At 38.5% G+C, this 16,456-nt stretch overlaps 1 protein-coding gene across 8 annotated transcripts in view; it reads left to right on the forward strand.

The window, feature by feature from the left end:
• Nucleotides 1–16,456, forward strand: part of LOC112149178 (arf-GAP with Rho-GAP domain, ANK repeat and PH domain-containing protein 1) — a 63,453-nt gene that overhangs the window by 3,773 nt on the left and 43,224 nt on the right. For 6 of the 8 annotated variants that reach the window (XM_024276697.2, XM_024276695.2, XM_024276701.2 and 3 more), the window contains exons 2-3: nucleotides 6,375–7,440; nucleotides 15,169–15,329. In XM_024276697.2, the coding sequence (XP_024132465.1) occupies nucleotides 6,479–7,440; nucleotides 15,169–15,329 (1,123 nt within the window). In that variant the 5' untranslated portion in view covers nucleotides 6,375–6,478. Of the gene's footprint in view, nucleotides 1–6,372; nucleotides 7,441–9,251; nucleotides 9,920–15,168; nucleotides 15,330–16,456 lie in introns of those variants that run through there. The other 2 variants (XM_036214717.1, XM_036214720.1) reach the window with 2 other exon arrangements.

Here is a 16,456-nt window from a genome sequence, read left to right on the forward strand (position 1 = left end):
AACAAATGTAAAAAAAAAAAAAAAAAATAGATGGGCAGACCGTGCGATTGTATGTCATATTGGTTTCAATCAAGGGTCAACATTTCCATTTGGTTCTTGTTGCTGGTTGTAAAACAGTGATTGAAACCAGTTGAGTTTAACAGATTACCACTAGATGACTTTTAACTCAAGCAAGTTTGTCCTCATTTCCTCCAGTGTAGAATAGAAACACCAACATATTTTTTTATTCATTTCACCTCTATGTTTCAAAATAAATGTATTGGCGGTGATTTTTTTTTTTTTTTAACCTGGCAGTTATATTATCTTATGTAAGATTGAAATTGTTCAGAAATGGAAGCACAGCCTTTGGTTTTAAATGTTTAATTTCCACTCCAATCATCTTTTGATCTATTTTCAAAGTGTTCCATGTTGACTTTTAGTTACAATTATTCAGTTTTTACCCAAAGCCATAAAGCATGTGCAGTTTTCTCTGACATAGTTTCTGCAGAGCAGCAGGAGTTAGTCAGAAATTCACCTCCGAGTTGTTTGCAGGACTGTTTGGCATAAACCCGCACTGATTTCTCATCAACCCTTTGTTTACACTCTTTCCTGCTAGCTAACACCACCTTCACAACCCCAATCTAACATTAGTGATGCAACTAAAATGGCGAGGAATATTGGAGTTATCCAGCCATTCAGTTTGGAACTAGATGACAGCTCGGATGAGGAAAACAAAGACGTTAATGGATCTATTTGTCTGCAAGTGGATGCATCAGAGTAGAGCATGATTTGAATAAAGACATACTTAGAAACACAGATTCAATCTTAATTTTCTTTATGTATGTCCTCCATCATAAGAAAAATGCTTCAAAAACATGTTAACCATTGGACCGGTGCGTGTCCCCAGTGTTCTTTTTCTAAAGGTTTGATGATCCCATTTGGTTAAGATGGCCACAAATGCAGGACAGAAAATTGGTCTTTAAATAATTTGAAATACAAACTAAAGAGTTACCTGACTACAAGCTTGGTTCATATGGTTTCCCTTTAAGTTACAAAAGAGTTTCACCTTGACAGCATGACTGTTTCACTTGTGTGTCTGAAAAACAACAGGGCCAAGTATTTTGAGGACTGTAATTCAAACTGATTTGTGTCACGCTGCAGAGTTTCTAAGGCTTGTAGAGGTACTTTGCCTCAGGCTGGTGGTTGACGCTTGCTGTGGTTAACCCTTTAACGCTGGATCTTTGACATTCTTTTCAACTTTTTATGTAATTAACATAATTCCAGCAGATTCTGAAGCAGAGAGAAGTGTTGTATAAGAGCACAAAGCCATTATTAAAACTGTTGCACAACAGTGCAAAGCCACTATGAAAAGCTTCTTTTCTCTGCTTCAGAATCAGCTGATTCATATTAATCACATAAACTGTTGAACTTACCATAGATTAAAAAGGTGTGTAATTTAGGTCCTGCCTAAATAAGGCCCTGCTATTAGCCAGCCAAAAGCAGTGGAATTAAGTTTTAACCAAGAGTCTTCAGTTTATGAGAGGTTATAACCCTTTAAAAGCAGAGCTGTCACGGGCGGACTGGAAATAACATATTTTAAACTAGTGTAAAGCTGAATCTAAATTCTTCCCCTACCCATACAACTTCTCTGTACCCCTACGTTTATCCCCTCAAATGAAGATTTATGGAAAAATTGTGTCTTCAATTTTGGATGTTGCTCCCACTCGATTACATCAGCTATAGTCGTCAATCAGCCACATTAGCGCGGAGCTGTTAGCGCTCGGAAATGCAAAGCAACATTGGTTTTATAACTTTAAATAGGTCATGCTAAAACAAAAACTCGCCACTTATAACCCTTGTGTTATCCGTTGGGAGTGGCATCATCTGGACCCCACAAGAAAGTGCTCTGAACTGTTTTTTTCAATGATTTTTTATTTTCACTGGTGTCCACCAGCAGTGTTCACCACTGTCCACATTTGTCATAGGATGGATAGCATGTCAATCTAAGGCTTGGGTCATCTGGACCCCATAAGATAGCACAAAGGTTAAATGTAAACTTCTGTTCTTCAGAGCACACCCACATGATGAGATGTGCTTCTCCTCTGTGGTACAGTGCGACACAGCTCATCCTACCGGCGGAGAGATACAGAACTTGAATTATCTTCACTCTACCCTTAAAAAAACTATTTTGGACACCCCTTTCCCTTCAAATGCCCCTTCAATAGAAGGGGTAAGAATTAGGATTTGGCCCAACTGTTGATCGACTTTTCTCTGTTTTAGGCCAAGTTTTGGTTATTGGTACAATACTTGATTTTTCAGCTTCACAAAATTAGTTTTGTGTTGCAAGCCACCAACTGGTAACTTGGTTAAACTGGTTTGGCGTCAGTTCGGTTTTGGTCAAATGCGTGGGTGTAAATCACAGGAGTTGGAACAGATGGAGAGAATGCTTTTATTTGAAATATTAACACAACAGACTCAAAGTTGTTACATCTTTTGTTCTGCATTTATTAAACACTTTTCAAAACGGCGAGTAGCAGTAGGATTGTATCTATGAGAGTTAAGATGATTGAGGCTGCAAGTGAGCAAACCTGAATGTGGACACATGATGTTGCTTTTTTATGAAATAAGAGAAGATAGACAAAAACCAGATCAGATCATCTTCTGAATACTGGAAATCTTATATTTTTCATTATTTTTCTTTTTAACTTCTATTTCCAGGTTTAAGCAAATTGATTAATCAACATTGGATTGATCTTTTCTTTAAGAAAAATGATTATACTAAGAGCTCTGGATTAAATTTTGCACTGGTTGCACATGTGGGCTAACTTTTCTCTCATGTGCACCGACACAAAAGTTTGGTGGACTTACTTTTTGACTAGATTGCATTTGACTGAGCAGTTTTTCATGATGTATTTGCTTTTTAATCGCTGTTGATATTGCCATCAAGGACTTGAAAATGATTTACTTGCACATACTTTTTTACCAGAACATGGTCGCGGCATCATCTCTTTCTGCAGATCTTACGCTTCCTAACCTTTTACAGTTCGCTTGTTCTACCTCCGATTTGCCCTGAAACTATCCTAGAGATGGGACAACTATGATGCCACAGTGGAAAAGATTTTATGCTACTATGAAAGGGAATCACTATCAAACTACTTGGGCTCTTTTTTTGTTCAAGACATGAAAGGGATTAATGCCCTTAATAGACATCTTGAAGGGCATTATCCTGCTTATTACTGCATGATCACTTACGAAAAAAATAACTGACCTCGCTCTGCTGCAGCTGGCATATGAGGACTAAACGGTAGAAGAAATTGTTCTATATGCAAAATATCATAGGTGACACAAAACGCCATTTATCATGATCACTTTTAGTGCACGAAATATCCACCATTAACTCTGATAATTAAATGTGTATCAAGCAATAACAACAAATATTTTAAAAGTAAAGGCAATATTGCTATTGATGGTAACATTTCACAGAGCTACTGGCATGTCCATCATAGAATCATTTGAAGGACTGAGATCATTTTTACTTGCTGTTGTGATAAAGTGGAACATGTCCACCCATGTTCCATGTTTCTTTCTTTTGCTCAGGCTATGTAATCTGAACTTCTTTTGTCCATGGGACATTTTAAAAACAAAGATTATTGGCAAAAATAAACTTAATATGAGCAAATAAACTACCATAAAGATCATTACTCATTCTGCAATATTAGTATTAAAAAAGCAGTGTTAAATCTTTTTGTTCATTGTTTGTGTAATATGTGGTTTAGCATATAATTGAAGTGGACTTGACATTTGTTCCTAAAATTGAGATAAGTGTTATTAACATAAAAATATGGAGAAATATTTGAGTAATTTTGTATGAAAGGGGTGTCTTGGGAAACTGAGTTCATAAGTTCTAAGAGCATTGTTTATTTTTAGCAGGAGATGATCTACAGACGTTTCTGTTCACTGCACTTTTATGATAAACAGGTTAAAGAAAAAACTGCCATCATTTGGATGAGCTTCTCAGTATTACTTTAATTTTAGGATAAAATGCCTGTTTTTAATTTTATATCCACATTTGAAAAAGTAAATAAGCTTTCAATAAGCTGTACCAGTTCTTATACTAATAGAAACAAGCCAAAGAGAGAGCTTGCTTCTGGTTGTCAAATCCTGTTCTGTAGTTCTCAATGTTGAGTGTGTAGAAATGAGGTAATTGCGAAAAGAGAAGTCGCGCGCATGAGCTCTTATGAGACCCGGCCATCTTATTTAAGCAATCGTAGCCCCAGATTTAGAGAAATAGTTTGCTCAAGTTAAGTTTCACCTCAATATTTTCCTTATATTTTACTAGGGATTTGATTACTTTACATCCAAAAACTGCCAGCAAATAAGGATGAGGATCAAGGAGCATCAGGCAGCAGGTCTGTCAACATAACACCACCTCTCCGTCTGTGCTCTGAGTGAGATTTTTATGAGCTGTTCTTCATACTTAGCTTGTATTCTTTAACATTTCCTCTTGATGTTCTGCAGTGTTCAGTTTATGCTGTAGTTAGTACTACAGTAGTAAGGATATGAACAGAGAGAAACTGGAAAAGTTTTGTTTGTGCTCTGGAACAGAACTTGGAGAGGTTTTTTCAGGACAGTCAGTAACTGCCAGTCCCAGTAATCAACTTATGAATGTGGCATCATTGGTTAAGCACTTTTTCAGGCTCGAGCAGTGGCTCCGCCATACTTTTCCTTCCTTTTTGTCAGTGCCGTGCTCTTGCCTAGGCAACAGAATGTCCCATTGTGAAGGTAGCACAGAGACCCTGTTATTTGCAGCTCTGGATAGGAGGGAGTACGGAGAACGCTGGAGGGGAGGAGGAGGTGAACAGAAGTGGTAGGGAGTGGAGAGTAGCAGAAAAAAAAGAGTTGGCAAAAAAGAAGTCAGACTGCATCAACAGACTGTGAATAATTTATGGTTTACTCTTTTCACAAATTATTTTCCTCATGCTCTGCATTTGAGTTGATCAAAGGGTTGATTGGCTTCAGAGGTTTTACTTTTGACAAGAAGAGGTGTTGCTATAGCCAATGTGTTTTGCTTCTTTTCTGTAGCAGCGTTGAAGTTGTTCCTCATTGACACCCACACTCCACCCTCTGAAAGTTTTATGTGTGATGAAGTGCTGACAGAAAATTCTTTGCTTCACCAAAAGCTTATCGTACATGCATTTGCCCAAATGTGACTTATAGATCCTGCATTTATGAGTGAGAATATTTTTAATGTTGGTAGAAGTCTGAATACTTTTGATGTGTGCAACATATTTTTAGTTCCTCTATTCAGAAATAGGAACTACTGTAGATCACAGAGAAAAGAACAAGATTGACAACGTCCTTGTACCTTGTGGTCTCTGCTTCGTTAGGGGAAACACTCAACAGGAAACGAAATGTGCTAATTTCAATATTCATACTGGTTAATGCCTTAGACTGGATATAGTGGGTTACTGCGATCATTCAGTCCTGACGGCCCTCACTTCCAGGCAAGTTTGTTTTACTTTTTTAATCTATTAGCGTTTCATTTAAAGGAAAGCCTAAATTAAATCATACTTAAAAGAATATTTCATCATGTATATAGGTCAAAAAGCAAAAGATCCAGAATATGATTTTGTGGGAGGAGAAATCCACAGCTTTCCCTTTAAATAAAAGCTAAAATATGAGTTATTGGTGAAGAAATTAAATGCATTTCAGCATCTTCTTATTCATGACTTTGAAAGCATAAAAAGAGTTGATTAAACAAATGCATTTAAATCAAGGTCCTGGGCTTAGACCAGCTTGCTTCTGAAAACTCATTAGAACTCTCCCATCATATAAACCACTCAATACAGATTAGTCTGTGTATTTGACAACAGTTACTGGAAAGTCATGACATTGGTGTTAAGTGTCTTATGGTCCTTTCCAATTAAAAAAATGTTTGCTTTAAAAAAAGTATTTTTAACTTCTTATAGGTCATTAATCCAATATTCCTTGACTTAAAGATAATCAGGCAAATTTTACTTATTCTTGCTTTGTTTAAAGTTTAATAGAGAAAGAATAATGTATTGACTGTGTTGTGCTCTAAAGTTATTACAAGTGCTGTCAAAAGGACATTTTCAGTCAAGCCTTGAGCACAACTTCCTTTTTCCACAAATGTCAAAAAGCACTACCTCACCAGTTGATCACAGGCTAAAACAACTTGTTTTTTTGCTTTTCAACTACAGTCTTGACTGTTAACCAAATTAATCTGCCAAATGCAGTAGTCTAACGAATGAGGCTGCTGAGTTTTTGTCTGGTTCTGATCAAACTGAGAGAGATAATACAAATTTAAAGACAGATCCTGAATGGAAGCTATGAAGTGGTGGTTACAGCTGACATTGATGTTTCCTTATCCACAGGTTGCACTTGAGGTGATCCGAGGTACCAAAGTTGGCCTGTTCCTGTGGAAGTGGACTCATGCACATTGACCCTGCACTTTGCTGGAAAGGCATTTGAAGTAACCATGTGTCAATCCGAATCCAGTGCGACAGTGTTGGACTGGTTGGGTGTGATACGGTTGGAGCAGTACACTGACTTGTTTCTGAGTGCCGGTTTAAAGACAATACAAGAATGTCAGCATCTTACACCAAATCAACTGGAGCGCATGGGGATTACCCTACCAGGCCACCAGAGACGCATTCTAGCTAGCTTAAACAAAACCCAGATTACGCAGGAAACTGCACCTGTACCACCCGAAAGAGATCAGCAAACATGGAGGCCACAGCCTGTTCCAAGAGAAGTAAAACCAGAAAGTGATGGAGAAACAAGGATACCTGTTCCTAAAATGCGAGACAAACCAATTCCTAAGGAAAGACAAGTGTACAAAATGCAAGAGAACTGTAAGGAACAAGGAGAAGAAACAGGTCTTGCCCAAAAAAATACAGCACTTGGAGAAGGAGAACAAGAAGATGGCAATGGAGAACTAGACAAGGACCAGCCCAAGCCTCAACCAAGAGAAAGGACTAAGTTTCGTTCAAGTGCCCCAGTTGACTCTTCCAGTCCAACCAATTTACCCCCAGTACCCCCTCGAATTACAATCAACTTCCCTCCCCAGTGCTTCACAAATTCTTTGGCCCCCTCCCAGCCGGCCCCAGGTCCTGTTTCCCCAAGATTGGACAAACCTCCATTAGAACAGTGCAGATCTCTTCCTGGGCGTTCAACCCCACTGTTCTCTGGTAATTCCTCAGAAGTTTTCCCTGAAAGCCTCTCCATCCAGTCTACTCCAGCCAGGCCTCGGACATTAAATATTCAACCTCCTGAGCCTTCTGCTTTTTTGAATAGCGATGGAGGTGACAAAGCTTCACCCATCTCACCCACTACCAACAATATGATAAATGCTCCACCTCTTCCTCCAAAAGCAGGAGTTGGACCTAAAAGCCCACCCCCGTTACCACAGCGGTTACTTGCTCAGTCTCCCACACAAAGGTGAGTTTGTTTTCCAAAACATCATATATTAGTTAATGCAGTGTAATTAATTAACATTATTTGACGGTCAGTTTCAATGTTAAGTCAATGGAACAGACACAGCTCAATTTGAGTGACACGGCGTGAACCAGGTGGCGCAGCCAAAATTAAAATATCAGAAGTTTGACAGGTTGCCACATCACATCTGCCAATCAGGAACTCAGCTTTGGGCACGTGATGTTTTAGTGACTTTCGCTCACTGACTCCATAAGCCAGCAAACAGAGAACTGCTGTGGGGTGCGGGGCACTGGCTCAGGCATTAATACGAGACAGTGAGCCTTCAAGCTCAGCCACAGAGACATATAAACACTGTGAAGCGGCTGTCATACAGACACAGCCCCTTGTACTGGGAAAATCTTTTCATAATAATCATGTAAACTCAAACATGGAGATGTGATTACCGATGTTTTTGTAGAACTCTTCACAATAAATAAACTTATTTCTTAAAGTCTTCGGTGTCTTCCATACATTCTAAGTGAGATATCCACAGACACCGTTCCTTATCCTCATCCTAAATGCATTAGCTTGTAACTCCTCCCACAGGCGGCCACGGTGTCAAACACAATTGTTGACCGGCGACAAGCAGCATATTAGTCGCACGGCGAAAGAGGGGCAGCGCACGCGAATTTGTCGCTGGAATCGCGTTTGATGTGAATGCACCTTAACAAGGCCATGCGTAAAATAGATGTGAAACACACATCTTAACCATCATTTGCTTTAAAACAACTTAAAAATAAAGACAATTAAGATGATAGTTTAATAAACCTTTACCGAATCATACAGCTTCTTTCCTTCATTGGTTTCTGGCAGTAAAACGAGACTTAAATCAAATGAGGTTTGCATTTGAAACAAAGGAACTATTTTTCACGAAAGATCAATCACTGACTCAAAAATAATAGAAGTGCATTTTGTGGTGCTGAGTGCTCACAACTGTCTACAAGTTCACTTCACTTTGAATCTATATAATTCCAAACTGTACGGTGTTTTTGCTTGTAGCCTGGAAAGTGAGCATTTCTACATGTCTTGTAGAAAGACATGATCTCTTTTGAGAGCAGATGTTCCTAAAGCAGAGAAGTTTATCTCCGATGGGGAAGAGGTTGCAGAGATGCACAGAAAACATTTACCTAGCCTTGACAGTGTGGGGAAATGCCCATCATTTTTACTCCACTATTTTAGAGAATCATCTTTTTTTGCTCTGTTTGCACTAAGGATAGCTTCAGCGTTATCATACTCAGTCACAACCTGCTGCGTCTTCAGATGCTCATGTATTATCGTTGTGCTGCTATGGAACACAAGTTCTACCTTGCAGATATTACTCTGGAGACTTTTTTTCTTTTACTTTTTTATGTTTCCCACACTTTCAAGCTCAGTTAGCGTGTTGTTATGGTCCCAAAGCCTTCCTATAACTCCCTGTGACATCACTACTGACCTGGATCTGCACTACTGTGCATGTGTGTCAAAGACAATGGCAGAATGTTAAAACTGTTTTGCTAAACAAAACTGACAGAACTGATATAAGGAGTACAAATGGATGAGACTACTGCATTGTTGGATCCATGTCTTTGTGGGCTGCATTGCCATCTATTGGTTAAACTTGGAAACTACATCTGTTGTTTAGCTCTGAGCAGTTTACTCATTGAGATGGTTTTTTTGGCTGTTTTAAACACTTCCTGAAAGTAAAATTGAAAACTTCCTTAAACTAAACCATGCTGAGTTAGCAAGTGTAGTTGCTGTTTACATGTTTATATTTGACAAAAATAAGCTTGCTGTACTTTTTCAAAAGTGTGTTCCTGTTTTGTGGTTGCTGATGTCTTACCGCTGAAGTGTGGTCCACCCTTCTTAAAAATGTGTTGGTATTCTTCCTTCATTTTAGAGGTTCTCCAAAGTAAAAGATCATTAGTTGTTATAGTTGATTTTTTTAAAGGCATGTGTTTCTTGTGGTTTCACATAAGTATTTGAGTTTTGTCTAGGGCGGTGACATAATTGGTTGCACAGAAGACTGGACTGCAAGTTTTTTTTTTCTGTCTCTGGCTGGTGAAACTTAAAGCCTCTATCAGGTGGTGGAGTTGTTATGAGTAACAAACAAGTCGTCATTCTGTATTTCAAAGGGAGAGAGAGAAAAGCAGTCAAAGAATGCAGTGAAAAACCACACATAGCATTTGAAACCTGTCCTCTTATAACTGCTTATGTCTGACACAGGGGGGGAGCAGAGTGAGTTATAGAGTAAAGAAGCGGTCTGTGACCAGGAACTACCCTCACACTTGTTGTCGGAACACATTCACGCACTTAGGTTACTTTCTTGCTTCCTTGTCGGCATGCGTCGTTGCCTCCTCCCATCCTCTGGTCATTTCCTCCTGCTTCTCGTGTGTATACATCTGAGTGTGGGATTTTAAAGCTAAATCTTGATGATTGAGGACTTATTTTGAACATGCTGGGACAGGTAATGTTGGCTCCGTCTCTTCTTTGTGCCGTTGACTCTGCTCTTTTTTGTCATGGCTCTGTCCTGTCTTTCTTGTGTTGCAGATTTGTTTGTATTGTTTTTTTGTGAATAGAGCACTGGGATTTTATGTTGTAACCAGTTTGTGTGACCTTTATCAGACTCAAGAAGGGTGTTCTCTTATGTGCTAGATCTTTTCTTTTTAAATAGATGTGACAGTGGTGTTTTAATGAATTGCAAACAGGCCTGAAAAGAATGGAAAAAATCAATCTTGGCTTGTTATTTCTTAAAAAAAGATTAAATTCAATAACGGTGCATGAAATAGTTGATTGACTTTGTTTGGTTTTATGTTCTGCTTTATCCGTCTTCACCACAGGAATTGTGAGTTAGCACACTCATACTAGCTAGCTGAAGTGCTTTTGGTTTGTTTTTGCCGTGTTCAAACGGTAGAACTTCTCTTGAGATCTGCCTTCTTTTAAGATTACATACAGAAGTGGGGTAAAAGAAGCACTCATCGTTTAGGTAGCCCACATTCATGTCAGAAAAGATCAAGTTAAATATAGAGAGCAGGCAAACCTCTCACAGCACTCTTCCTCTGAGAAAAAGGGGGAACTGTGTCAACAGAGCAGTTTCCCGTCATTGTGGTTGATCTGTCGTTTTTTTTTTTTTTTTGAAACACCAGACAGTCATGGAGACTCTTTGGGGTTTGGGATTATGCGTATCACATTTTCATTCATTTGGGTGAAAAATGTGACAAAAGTATTTTTCAGTTTCTCTCTGGTCATGCATACAGCATTATCAACGTGAAGGAGGTCGTATTGTCATGATGCTAACCACTTAGCACTTCTGTGTTAGTCCAGGTACACTGCTAATTTAAATTTTTGACAAGTGACAGCAGGTCATAGTTAAATGTCAGCTTTGTATTCTGTACAAACACTGCTCTGTGAGTTTAATGTTTCTTTTAAAGATCACATGGGCAGGTGAACTTTTTTCAAGCTTAAATCTGAGCGGTTCTGTATATGCACTGTTGTTAAATTTGTTCATTTTACCACTAGTCGCACGTCTTGAATAATTATTGCGATGGGACTTTTTGCAACTGTAGGGGCAATAAAGAGGAACTTTCACAATACTGGATTGAGAGAAACGGGATAATTTGGTCACCACTTACTTTACCGAAAACATGAAAATAGACAGTTGAGTATTGTTTAAAAAAATATGGATTTAAAATTTTCGTAATTTATGCCAAACAATGTTTAGTCCTCAGACAGCTAAATATGTTATTGATTGTATTTACCCACCCTGATGAAAATCGGGTTTTGGGTGTTTCTAACATGTTCTTGTGTCATTTTCCCCATGGAAGGCATCATATAAAAAGAAAATTATTCCTAAAACTGCATTTCTCAGTGTTTCTTTATTCAAATCCACTTCATACACTTGTAGATGGATGCATCTATGTATGTTTTTATTTTCCTCTTTTGAGCTGGTATCTGTCTTAGAATTGTACGACTGGATTGCTCCAATATTGCTCATCATTTTTGTTGTACCGATAATGTAAGTTTGGGGTTGTGAGGGATTGTAAGCTAGCAGGAGAGGATGTAAACAGGTGGACGCTGGGAAAAGAGGGAGGGGTTACTTTGCACCAAGAGTCCCACAACTCGGAGGTACCTTCTAATGAACTACAGCATCTCTGCAGACACAATGTCTTAGACAATAAAACAGATGTTTTGATTTTGGGTAAAAACTACACAATCATAACTAAAAGACTACTCGGAACACTTTAAAGGGGCCCTGCCATGATTTTCTTAAGCATTTCCGAGTGAATATCCATAAATATGATCATATATTACCTTTGAAACACTAAAAACAAATTGTTTATGAAATATTAGTTATATTTTGTGAGTTTGTTCATACCCGGAAGTAAAACGGCTCGATTCCTGAAGCCCCGCTTGCCGTTGCATGTGGCTGGAGTCCCTTCCATGACGTCATCCCTGGCAAAATGCATGTGTCTGTAGTTCTCCCACGAAAATAATCCAAACTTCTTCAAAGATGGATGCGCACACGATATATCTGCCTTTAGTAGGCCTGGCTATCGCTACACTGATTCACAACAAACACGACTGTGTGACCGGGGGTTGGGGGGTGGGCAGGTCTTAAAGGAACGACGCGTTTAAAGTAAAAAAAAACAACTATTTGAGCTGGAATGTATTGAAGACAGGACACAACTGGGAGATATACGGTATTCTGCATCTAAAATGAAAGTTGTTTTGCAAATTACCACTAGCTCACTAGAGAAATCAAGAGTCTGGAGGCGGGCGGGGCTGTCAGCACAGATTCTTCCTGGTAGGAGCTGTTGGCATCGACCTTACGTCAGCACGTTTCCAACCGCTCGTTTTTGTGGGTATGGGAGGGGCTGCTGCAGACAGTTAAAGGATTACTCTTAAAGACATGAACAGATCAAAATGCCACTTTGGTGTTCTTTATAGGGAGGATTGAACAGCAAAATGCATTTAAAACCTCAAAAAGTATAATTTTCATGGTAGGACCCCTTTAATGTACATCAGAAGATGATTAGAGTGGGACTTTGTGAAATTTCCAGATGATTATTTATTTGTCTAAAACAGATGCTTTCATTGTCAGAAATGTGCATTGTTTCAGGTCCCTAATGATGTGTTCCAGGTCAGGACAAAACCAGAATGCATAAAGTGCACTGGATTATAATGTGCACTGTTGAGTTTTGGTCAAATTAAAGGATTTTAAATTCACCTTATGCTCATGGTCTAAAAAAATATGGAATTAGGTTTTTTTTTAACTTTATATAAAGCTTGTTCTTCAATGTTGCTAATTATTTTTAAGAGTTGACGTACTTGAGGAAAAAAGGTAGAAAAACAGATTTTCAATTTAGTAATTTAGTTCTTGTACAGTATGTTTCTTTAAGCGTAACCATGCTTAAAACCTGTACTTTTATATCGTATGACAGGCTGATTGGGTTTATTTACTCCTCTTTAGCATAAACATAATACCAAAGAGTGTGTTGATCATCTGTGGGTAAAAACCTGATAGAAGACAACATTCTTGTTGTTACATAAACCTAGTTCGCAGAGTGTGAAAATCTCATTCAATGTAACTATGAAAGCTTAAGACATACCCGTATTTGTGACTATTGATAGAATTTAGCAATTTAATTTCAGTTATTAAAAAAATCACAACCATACGAACACGCATGTGTGAGTTCCATTTTACTTCATGTCCCACCAATTCGTAAATATTCTTCAAGCTTGACGAGCTGAGTGTCACCAGAGACCAAGCATTCATATCCAAATATCTCAGAAAGGGGATGTGGAGTTTGAAGAGATTCATTTTATGCTTGAATGACGCCTGTGGTTTGAAGAACCGTTCAAGGTCGTCCCCATAGGTAAAGATTCCTTACCATCGAAGTAAAAAAGTGATGAGACATCGGTGGATGTCAGTGGGACAGGCTGTTTTGATGCAGGTCAAATTGGGAACTCATCAAAATGTTATTTCAGGGTCAAACTGTTGATTGCTAGTATATTACTTTATTGTTAGGATTTATTTAAAATGTACAGAAAACTTCCTTGCTGTTTAACAACTGTTTGTGCTTAAGCTCACTATTACTCTTGAAAAACTGTATTTCAGGGCTCATGAAATGAATTATCATTGCATGGGTCCTGAAATATTTTAAAGGAACTTTCTTTTTCATACCTGTAAAAGTAGAAAACAAGATACAACAAATGTACCACAAAGTATTTCTCCTTTTTATCAACTGTGGTGGATGTATGGGGGTGTAGTGGTTACCTCACAGTGAGAAGGGCCTAGTTTGAATCCCGGCAGGGACCTTACTTTGCAGAGTTTGCATGTTCTCCATTACATCTGTGGGTTTTCTCTGGGCATTCCAGTTTCTCCCCACAGTCCAAGAACATGATGCATATGTTGATTGGTATCTCTAAATTGCAATAGGTGTGTGTGGCCTTACAACAAACTGATAACCTGTTCAGGGTGATCTCCGCCTACTCCTAACAGTAGCTGGGTTGGCTCCAGCAAGCCCATGACACCGAAAGAGATTAACAGACAGCCCAGTTGGAGGTGAAGCCCTCAGCTTTAGTCCGTTTATTCCATAAAACAAACAAGCTTCACAATAAAAGCATCTTTAAAATGAATGCATTTGCCCCACAACAATAAGAAGACAGAAAAAATGTCTGGGAAATAACTGAACTATATAAAAAGAATTAAGGTAAAGTGTTGGGATCTATGAAGGCTTGCATCACTGCAAAAGTAACATGTTACTGTAATATAGTACTTTTGGTTTTCTTTTTGTACTACCCCAACACTGTTCCTAAGTTCTAGAGTTATGTGCAAACATGAGAAAATTGCAGCTCCCAAGTTAAAATTAAGTCTTAACGTACTGGTATTTAAATATAAATCTACATAGAACGTTTTCAAAGTTTTTTCTTATATTTTGGAGCAAATGGTTTGCCATTTCTGATTAAATTAAAGAGACTGTTTGTGATTTAGACAGATTGTTATTCTGCACTAGATATCTGCTAGTAAATAACTTCTGCAGCCTGTTGTCTTTTTAAAGCTGTTGTAAAGATCGAAAATGAAACTTGTTTCCTCTCTACAGAATCTGGGCTCATTGTTAAGAACAGTGCACTTTAGCCAAATAACTGGTTGTTCTGATTCTATGAGAAATTGGTCCCTTTAGTTTTTATAGTGGAAAAAATGCACATTTGGAAACAGTCTGAGTACTAGTTTTACTTTTTTGTATATTAATGCACCACTGGAGATTAATTAGAGTAGATGCATTGCTTGTTATGCAATGTTTGTGAGACTTAAAGTTTTTTATTAACATCACCACTCAGTACCTTCCGGAGGAGTTCTGCAGAAACTGGTGACCATTGAGACAAATATGAAAATTTGCACATTAATTTGTGGTCAACAGACTGTTGTGCCACTGTGTTATGGTGTACAAATGTCATTCTGAAACCAGTAGGAGGTCACAATTAAAGAAACTGCTGCCACTGTTGTTTCTGTGATGATGCACACTATACAGGTGCTGTCTGAGAAGAGAAATAAACTAGACTAAAGTAATTTGAGGATCTTTCTGTAAAACGCCTTATTGTCTAGCAAGAGGCAGATTTGTTGCTGGTGTTTAACAAGGACCCACCTTAAATTTAAAACTGTTAAGTTTTGTCGTTGCGCACCTCCAGTATGTTTTTTGCTTTTTCCTCCACCAGCCCAGCACCCAGCAAAACAGGAACCGATGAGATACCCAGAAACCAGCCTCCACAAATCCCACTTCGAAGCAAGACACCCCAAATACAGGAGAACTGCACACTGCCCCCTCAGGCAGACCTGCAGCCAGCTGTCCCATCCAGGAGGGTCCCCCAACCTCCAAGTGAGTTATTATAAAATGTTAAGTCAGCAGGAGGGCCAAAATTCTGCTGCTACTTTTACTCATTTAAGAATTTGCATGGAAAATGAATTACAGAAGTGTGACTGAAACAAATTAGTTGCTGTTTTATAAATAAAAAAGCAGATGCTGTACTGAAATATATTTTTACATTGTATTATAAAAAGTTTTTACTTTTATTTTGGTATTTTTTGGTTTTGTTTTTTTACAAGAAAATGTCAGGTTTTCTTTGTCTCAATCTTGCAGTAAGCATTTTGCTTCTTCTCAAAGACAATACAAAATTAATTAAAAAGAGGTCTATGACTGCTACCATGCTATAACGTTGCATAAAGAACTGTTTCTTGTTTGGTCTTCTTTAGCTAAAGGCTTTGCCCCAACTGCCCTTACATGTAGACATGGGATGTTTACAGGTAAAAAAAAAGACCCAAATGGGTGCTGCGGGTTTTGGGGGTGTCAAGCCCCATAGAGGGTCGTAGACGGCTACATCTTAAAGGGAGAGCAGGTGTGTCTTGCAGTTCCCTTGTGGCTTGAATAGCCACTTTAAGTGACATCTTGAAAATGGGAAGTACCATCAGTAAGTGTGTATTGCGAAGTATTTGTAAGGTTAGTGTAAGTTACACTCAATTATGATGTACGTTTAAAGCTTCATACGGTATCCTTACACCACAATCAGTCATTAGTGAGGTGCGCACACTGGCTTCTTTGTGATCGTTCACAAAAGCTTAATGCAGGTCTTGTGAAAAGTAAGTGCTCATGAGATACCTGTTGGACACTAACCCAAACAATGCACTGATTATCTCGTTTTCTTGTTTCTAACTGCCAGGTTGTACGCAATGAGCGTGCAAAGAGCACACAGATTTCCCTTGAGTAGGACTCCTCAGTGCGCAGAATTCACGAGAGATACAAAAAAAGGACAAATCTGTAAGAGTCTCATCGACTTAACCTTTTCTTACCGCTTTTTTGCCTAAATATTTACTACAACCTGAAGCTTGCAGCATGTCCATAGACAAAGTACGCACAAACATTTTCACCTTAAAGGCTTACTGTGTTGTCAACAACCCTAACATTTCCTGCAGGCTACACACAGATTTGCCCTTTTTTCACCTGTAGAC

The sequence above is a fragment of the Oryzias melastigma genome, linkage group LG13 (genome assembly GCF_002922805.2).
Source record: "Oryzias melastigma strain HK-1 linkage group LG13, ASM292280v2, whole genome shotgun sequence".
NCBI classification, from domain to species: Eukaryota; Metazoa; Chordata; class Actinopteri; order Beloniformes; family Adrianichthyidae; genus Oryzias; species Oryzias melastigma.